We start from the raw sequence: 8,643 nt of genomic DNA on the forward strand, positions 1-8,643 counted from the left end.
ATATATGAACATCAAGTCCCGGAGGACTGATACTCTGCAAGACTCTAACTACACCAGGGCGGCCAATGCCATTCTTTCACGTGGTGGCTCTGAGCCCTGGCCCTTGGCAGGTGCCTGCTATCCCCCTTCTGTGCCTGTACAAATGGGCTTTGAGTCCGGCTCCAGCCCTCGACGTGAGCTTTCCTCGGGCCGGCGCCTTGGCAGCAACAGGCCCAGGGACTCCAGGCTGCTGACATTTCTTGCAGGTCAACCACATCTCGGGCACAGTTCCAGGCTCTGGATGTGTTTCACTCGTTTGCTCCTCTCCACAGACCCATGAGGTGGGTATCAAAGGCAGATGCACCTTTGGTCATACATGGCCAAGGGCTCCCATCACCCCACCCTTCAGGTGGCCTCGTCCCTGCCCGTTCCAGTGGACTAGGCCACCTCAGGCAGGGACAGCAAGGTCCTCCAATGATATCAGGCGCTCGCTGGCTGAGCGCTCGCTGGCTGAGCGCGGGAGGCTCCCCAGGCTCATTTACCACATGATGGGGTGGAGGCGTTACTGGGCCATGGCACTTAGTGCCCCCACCCCCGAGGCAGCCCTATAAGTAGGTAAGGCTGCGAGAGGGTGTGGGACTGCCTGTGGGACGAGTCCGGCCCAGCGAGCGTCTCTGCAGAGGTGAGTCCCGCCTGCTGAGTGAGTGACTGCCAACGGCCTCCTCCTGGGCCAGCGCCGGGGCGACGGGGGGCCACACTGGGCAGAGGGGGTGGGATGCGGGGGGGCGGTGGTAAGGCCGGGCCACCATGCCAGGGTTACTGTCGCCACCCAACAGAGGGGAAAACCGGGCGCAGGGTCAGGATTGGAAGCCGCTCAGCGAGCCTTCACTGTCCGGCTCAGGGCAGTCAGTGGGTGACGGAATCGCTTCCCTCAGACGCCCCAGCTCATAGTAGGCCCTCTAAGACAAGACCTGCTCATGGGTACAGCCGCCTGCTGCCACTGTTCTCTCCACCCTCTCCCTGTGGCCTCAGGGGTATTCACCGGTGACTCTCACAACTGCAGAGGCAGGGGCGAGTGCCCCCGGCTGCCGCCCTCCCTCGCCCTGCTTCTCCCCGCACTTCTCTACCTCAGGATCCTTCCTTCTCGCCTGTCTCGGGCCAGAGGCCTCGACCTTACCTTTGAGTCCATGCCCTGCCTAACTTATTGGCTAGACCAGATGCCCGTTTAGCTTTCTCCAGTTTCTGGAGCACGGCCTTCAGTCCCCCCCGCCCCAACTCCCGCTCCCAGGCCCCCACCCTCCTCCACCGCAGACCCCTGGCCTTGGCCTCTGAAAGGCTGAGGTGTATTCATTAACTCTTCAGATAACCCTGCTATCTTTTCTATCACCTCTTCCCCTTTCCTATCTGGGTTCACGGACCATCTTGATATCAGCCGGCCCGCTCTGACGCTAAAAGTTTTAGTTTGCAAAACCCATGACCTTCTTGCCCTGAGAGCTGATCTCCAGGGCTCCTTCTGGCTGTAAATCTTGATGACGAGGCTGATTTTACTCACTTCTCCCAAAAATCTCATTTTAAAGGGAAAGCTCAGAGAGATTAGAATTTTGGGGTCCACAGCTGGGAAATGACAGAGGCAGATCAGAAGCCAGGCCTATCAAAAGCTGAAAGAAATGCTTTCCACCAACTCCTGCCCCCAATATCCACCCTGTGTCCCTGGATAAATCAGCATCTCTGAGGACCTGTCATTTGAGCCCAGGCTGGGAGGCAGGCTCTGCCCATGTGGGCAGTGAGCGGACGGCGGGGACCGCAGACAATTTGGGGGGTGGGGCCTGAGGCTCAGCGTCGGGCCAGCCTGGCATGGCTTCGAGGGGCTATGGCTGTGCCTGACTATTCAGTGGGAGCAGCCCTGGCACTCGGAGACTGCTGTCATTAAGCCTCTTAGGGATGGTCGTCGTTGAGCACCCAGTGGCAGAAGGCCCACAGGATGCCCAGGCTCCCAAGGTGACAGGAGAGAAGGTTTGCTGCATCTCCTGAAGGCCTTGGCACAACATGCCACAGCAGAATCCTGGGATCCCTAGACAAAGTCCCCGCCAAGAAGAATGAACACTCCAAACTGATGGGGTCGAATGAACACTGCCCACAGCGAGCTGGCACAGCTGAGGCTCGGTTGGCCCAAGTCCCCTCTGAAGTGACAGGTCCATCTAACTCAGGAGGAGGCTCCCAAGGGGGCCTCATGCTCTGAGCCCCTCGGGCCCCACCAGGGGACTCCACAGGGGCACTTTTGACCTGGGAAGTCACTGGGTAAACCTGGAGAATTTTTTATTGTCACAGCTGAGGGTTGATTTCATCTAGGCTGCTGCTAAACACCCCCCAATGCACAGGACAGGCCCCCGCCATACACAGTTTTGCAGCCCAGAATGTTTACAGTGCCAAGCTTGAGACCCCTGACTCCCTGTGTGCCGACCCCTGGACTCAGCCAAGTTCCCACTCGGGAAGGCTTGGAGGGTGAGTACCGCTAGACACAGAGCACCAGACCAGAAGCACAGAGATCTGTCTGTCCTGGGTCTCTGTGTGGCCCTAAGCAAGTTACTAACCCTCTCAAATGTCACTTTGGACTTCCTGTAGAATTGGGATAGCAAGACACTCCACGAGACAAAGATCAATGAACGTCTGTGAGGGCCTCCGGCTTAAGGGCTTCCTGCGCTTTTTCTCAACAGCACTCCCTGGGCCTGGGCCCATACAGGCCAGATAATAACCCGCTCCAGGCCCCCGCAGCCTCCACGTGAGAGCGGTAGCTGCTGTGAGAAAACATGCATGGAGTTTGTGGCGTGCCGGGGAGGCTGGACCAGTGCCAGGCAGCGGGGGTGTCCTCATGCTCTGGTGATCTGGCTCTGTGTCCTTTGGCAGGATCCTTCCCCCTCTGGGCTCTGCTCATTAAACAACAAAGTTGAATGGCAGCCACCCGAGGGCTCCTCCATACCCAGTCATCCCTGAGCCTGACCTGGCTGCTTCCTGGGTCACTGTGTGCGGGCACCTTGTGTATACCCCATGCCTCAGTTTCCTCTTTTGCAAAAGAGGGCCATGGCACTGGCACCTCAGGGTCACTGCAGATGTCGGGGAGGCTGTGCAGCAGGGACTCCAGACCCACACTACCTGTGCGCTATTCTGGCCGTTACTTTCCTTGTTCTGTCACCTTGGACAAGTGACATAACCCCATGGAGCTTTGGTCTCCTCATCTGTAGACTGAGAATGTTCATGTGACCTAGATCACAGGATTGTTATGGGAAGGGCACTGAGATGAGAGAGTGAAGTGCTCAGAGCAGAGCTTGGCACACAGTGAGCACTGTAAACGTCTTAGCTACTGTTCTGAGTCTTTTCAGTGACGAAGATGTAGGAAGGTTCTTGCACAACACTGCACGAAGCAGGCATTTAATAAACTCCGGTGGCTTTACGCACCGTTACTCGGGGGCCAGGGGACACACTGTGTCGCCTGACTTGGGCATGATGCCCTTTCTCTCTTGCAGGACAATGCCATCCTCCACCGTGTGGAGCCTCCTCCTGCTGGCAGGCCTGTGCTGCCTGGCCCCGGCCTCCCGGGCGCACAGTCTCCGCAGAGATGCTGTCCGGGACACGGACGCATCCCGGCTCGATCAGGTGTCAGGCAGCCATCCAATCACCCTGAGCCTGGCTGACTTTGCTTTCAGCTTCTACCGCCAGGCTTCCCGTCAGCCCAATGCCACCAACATCTTCTTCTCCCCAGTGAGCATCGTCACCGCCTTTGCCCTGCTCTCGCTGGGCGCCAAGGGGGACACGCACACCCAGGTCCTGGAGGGCGCAGGTTTCAACCTCACTGAGAGAGCAGAGGCTGACATCCACAAAGGCTTCCAAAGTCTACTCCGAACCCTTAACCGGCCGGACGACCAGCTGCAGCTGACCACTGGCAACGGCTTGTTCATCGAAGAGAGCGCAAAACTAGTGGCGAAGTTTTTGGAGGATGTCAAGACACTGTACCACTCAGAAGCCATCTCCACCAACTTCAAGGACTCCGAAAAAGCCAAGAAAGAGATCAACGATTATGTAGAGAAGGGCACCCAAGGAAAAATCGTGGATCTGGTCAAAGAACTTGACAAAGAAACTGTTTTCGCTCTGGTGAATTACATCTTCTTTAAAGGTAAGGTTGCACAACCAGCCTGAGCTTCTTGCCATGGAAACGCCCAAAACGGCTCTCACACACTCAGTTCTTAAACTCCCCTCGGCGGTGCAGGAGGCCGTGTGACCGCGTGCCTCCCGTGGCTTATTCGGCTTTCCCCACACAGCCCCTAACACACTTTCCGAGCCCAAACACGGTTAGGGAGCCAGGGCTCACAGGCCGAGCGGCACCTTCCCTGCAGGACTTCCTTGTCAGAGCCTTTCGGGCACGTTCTCACGGGCATCGTGAACCCCCCAGGGAGGGAGGCCAGCTGTGCCACACCTCCCCAGACAGGGAGCCAGGACACGAGCGCTCTTAGCAGAGTGTATGAAGGAAACAGGGGGGCCTGAATTGTACATTGAACAACTCATGGAGTGAGAGGAGTGACAGCTTTAGAGTCAGAAACCAGGGTTCAAACCCCGCCTCTACCACCCATTAGCTGTGTGACTATCGGCAAGTCAGTTTACCTCTTGGACGGTCCAGTTTCCTACCAGGAACGTGAACGTAATAACACCCTTGTTGTCGCGTTTCTGTCAGGAGCCAGCGTGTCGCAAAGAACGTGGGACTATATGCTCACAAAGTAGGTTCTCAACTAAACTTGACTCTCAGCCTGCCTTCCTCCCCCTGAGTGACGGAAGTGTGTCAGAAAGCTGTGGGTCCCACAGGGCATCCTGAGGCTGTTTCACAGGCCCTGGAAATAGCCCGGCGCTTGGGAGGAGGGGCCAAGGTCAGGGGCTGGGCCCTGCACGCCCTGGTCTGAGGCAGAGCCGCGCGACAGAGAGCGCCGAGGCCAGGCTGGCCCGTGCATGCGGGTCCCAGCTCTGCCAGGGGACTTGAGGCGGCTCCTGTCCCCTCTGCAGCCTCAGTGTCCGTCCCCCATGCAAAGAGGAACCTGGGCTCAGGGGCCCCCGAGGCTGCTGTCTGCTCTGACTTGCCAGGATGGCGGCGGCCCCTGGCTCTGGCAGAGGGGAGGCGCCCAGGCCTCCGCGTTGCCCCGCGGGCCCAGGAGGAGGCCATCAGAGCAAGGGGGGCTGAGTGCCTTCCCTGAACGGTGAGAACCGCGGACTCACAAGGGGCGGGGACACTCGGACAAGGATGTGCCCGCTGTGGCCGAGGCCGATAACTGGCATTTCGGACCGTCCCAGCAGCCCTGCGTGAGATAAGCACGGAGTACCAGCCACACTGCTCCCTCGGCCGGCCTGACGGGCAGCCCCCAGCCCCTGCCTTACAGAAAGCCTGGGCCGTGCTGGCGCCTGGCATCGTCCTCACAGAAGTCCTCGCAGTGGACCGGTGTCCGTGGGAGCGCCACTGCTCAGACGGGGAAGCTGAGGCTCAGGGCGGGCCCGTGCAGGAGGCAGCCGGGGGCCCCTTCCCTCCACCCCAGGTGCCTAACCCTCCCCGCCCCGGCTGATACGCACCCTCGCCTCTCTCCAGGCAAGTGGAAGGATAAGTTCAAGACTGAGCGTTTTGAGGAAGAGGACTTCCATGTGGACAGGAAGACCACCCTAAAGGTGCCCATGAGCCAGCACATGGGCTTTTTCTACCTGCACCAGGACCAGGAGCTCGCGTGCTGGGTGCTGCGGCAGAGCTGTCGGGGCAGAGTCTTCAGCCTCCTGATCCTGCCCGACCCAGGCAAGATGGAGCAGCTGGAGGACAGGCTCTCCCGCCAGCGCCTCTCCAGGCTCCTCAGAGCCATCGACCTACGGTGATTCCCAACCCGGGGCTGCCTGGGAGTGGCCACATCAGGCCTGGCCAGAGGACCAAAGGACGGGGGACCCACATCTCAAGCATGACCTTGTGCTCAGACAGAGGCCAGCATCAGTTTAGGTAGCACCAACCAGGCTCCATGAGAGGGACAGTGCCCACAGCTGAGAAGGCAAAAGCCCTGCCCTTGGGACTTACAGCATGGACACTGCCCCTTCCCATGTCAGCACCTGGTTCAGGGAGAGCGGCACCAACCCACGCCAGGAGAGAATCAAGGAGGAAGCAGTGGCTTCCGGGCAAAGGTGGAATGTGGAGTAAACAGAAAGTCCCTGGCCAGAATCATGTCTGACCCTTCTCAGGGCCACACTTCGTCCCCATGCAGATCAAAAGCTGAGCAATGAGCCCTGTGCATCACTCAGCAGTCACTGAGCAAATGTCACTCAGCACCTGACACCACATACACCCCACGCTCCCCTGGAATCCCAGCCTCCAAATCCCAGTCTGGGGGTGACCAAACTCTACAGGGCGGTGTGCAAACTGCTTACGGAGGACACCCTGGATCTGCCTGGAGGGCTTCTCAGAGGAGGTGGCATTTGAGAGGCTTTGCAGGACAGGAGGACCCATCTCATCTAACGTTCCCTGACACAGGGCTAGAGGACATAAAAACACAATAAATCAATGCCAACCCCCATCCCCCTTGTCGGCAGGCAGACAGGGTGCTATGTGGGAGAAATGACTAGAAGAGGAAACATTTTCAATGTGTGGCATTCCTTTGTTTTCTAACCATCTTGACAGGTCTGCCAGTTTACATTTGCCCAAGCTGTCCATTTCTGGAACCTACGATCTGAAAACCGCCCTGAGCAACATGGGCATCACCAAGGTCTTCAGTGACGCGGCTGATCTCTCGGGGATCAGTGAGGGGACATCCCTGAAGCTGTCCAAGGTGAGTTTGTCCCCGGGCTCCGTAGGTCCGAATGTGTACGGACGGGGCAGAGGCTCAGGGTGAGGGGACAAAGGGACGCAAACACACCTCCCCGCTGCGGTCTCTGAGCAATGCCATTGGGCTCACCAAGCCTGGGATGTGGTCAGGCGACTGAGTGAAGGAGTGAAGGAGGTGGCCTCATGTGTTCTGGCACTTTAGGGACGTCCTCTGAGGTAGTGTCACTGACCCTCTGCCTCACCTTTGGTCGGGGCCTCGATGGGCCCATGTTTACAAAGGCAGACTTAGGGTCAGGGGTTTCAAAGGCTTTTGGCCCCACATCCTGTGTCATTGGGAGCTACTGATGAGTCAGCAAGTCCGAGTTAATGAGTGATTTTGGCTAAAGATGCCATTTATTCAGGAGAATTAAAGGTGACCAAGGAAACAACTCCGTTGCAATACTGGCTACGAACTGAGTGTCGAGTTGTGGGCCAGATGCTATAAAGGTCCCCCTCAAAGTCCTGGTCCCCAAGGGGCTTAAGATCGGATACTAGAAACAAGAGACACGGCAAGGAGGACAGAAAGTTCAAGTACATCTGCCTCCTGAGGTGGCGAGTCGTTTCCAGGGGGGCTGAGAATGTGGGTCAGCAAGCGGGGAGGGTGCGCAGGTGGAGTCAGGCCAAGGCCCTGACGAGGTGGATCCGGGGCGGTGTGTCCCCTGCAGGGAAGGGGGACCTGGCTGGGGAAAGACATGCCAGGTGATGAGAGGCCTGAGCATGGTGTTGAGGGGCAGGGAAGGGACCAGCCCCTAGGGAAGGAAAGGTGAAGAGGACGAGTCTGGGATGAAGTTGGTAAGTACGTGTAAGCAGTTGATGGTGCCCCACCGTTAGCAGATAAATATCTTTGACTTCGTTGTACTCATGAGCGTGCACATACACGCTCACCTCTAACACATGCATGCACAGACACACACACATTTCCTGAGCACCTCCACTGACTGAGGTTTCCCACATAGAGCACTTACTGGCTTGTGGGGATCATGTCATGTAGCTCTGTTTTTACTACTTGGGAACGTGAGGGTTCAAGAAGAGTATTCAGCTCCTTGAGGTGACACAGTTAGTTAGCCAGTGGGAAAAGCGGGATTTCAGCCCAGACGCTGTGGTAGAGAGCCCTGTCCTTTCACTATGCTGTGATGGTTCCAGCTGGACATCAAGTGGTTCTTGAGGAAAAATGCTCAAATGGTACAGACCTGGCTGGCAATTCTGCCTGTTTTTTTTCACTGTCTCGTTTTTCAGTCAAGGAAATGCTGTAGAGACCCAGGGCCCCACAGGGTCTCAGGACCGACCCCTCCCTTGGGCCCTCAGGACAGCTCCCTCCACACCAGGCCTTGCTCCCAGGCCAGGGAAGAGGACAGTGCGGCCTGCCTCTGCCGCAAACATGCCTCTGCTCCCTCCCTTCCAGGCGCTGCATAAGGCTGTGCTGACCATTGATGGGAATGGAACAGAACATTCTGGAACCACCCTTTTAGAAGAGCATGCCCGGTTCAGGTACCTGATCATCAAATTCAACAGGCCCTTCTTAGTCATCGTCATGGATGAAAGGACCAACATTCCCCTCTTTGTAGGAAAGATGGTGAACCCCATGCAACAATAGCTGCCTCTGTGGGTTCAGCCCTTTGCTTCCCAAGTCAAGCCCCTCCCCTAGATGACATTAAAGAATGGATTAACTGGTCCCAGCTTGAGCGTGACATGAAAATCCCTGAGTCTCTGAGTTTCATTTCACATCCCCAGGATGTGTGTGGATTCCAGGTTACAACAATCTTTGTATCCACTTAGTATTTATTGAGTAGGTACAC

The 8,643-nt window shown here is 57.3% G+C and overlaps 1 protein-coding gene across 1 annotated transcript; it reads left to right on the plus strand.

Moving 5' to 3' along the window:
• The first annotated feature begins 3,504 nt into the window (after positions 1 to 3,504).
• Positions 3,505 to 8,441, plus strand: LOC129065701 (alpha-1-antitrypsin-like). Its single transcript, XM_054566960.1, has 4 exons — positions 3,505 to 4,147; positions 5,600 to 5,870; positions 6,665 to 6,812; positions 8,250 to 8,441. Exons 1-4 carry the CDS (start codon positions 3,505 to 3,507, stop codon positions 8,439 to 8,441), a joined length of 1,254 nt encoding a protein of 417 aa, XP_054422935.1.
• The last annotated feature ends 202 nt before the right edge of the window (positions 8,442 to 8,643 follow it).

The sequence above is a fragment of the Pteronotus mesoamericanus genome, unplaced genomic scaffold (assembly GCF_021234165.1).
Source record: "Pteronotus mesoamericanus isolate MK-2021 breed Mesoamerican mustached bat unplaced genomic scaffold, CSHL_Meso_final contig_182, whole genome shotgun sequence".
NCBI lineage: Eukaryota > Metazoa > Chordata > Mammalia > Chiroptera > Mormoopidae > Pteronotus > Pteronotus mesoamericanus.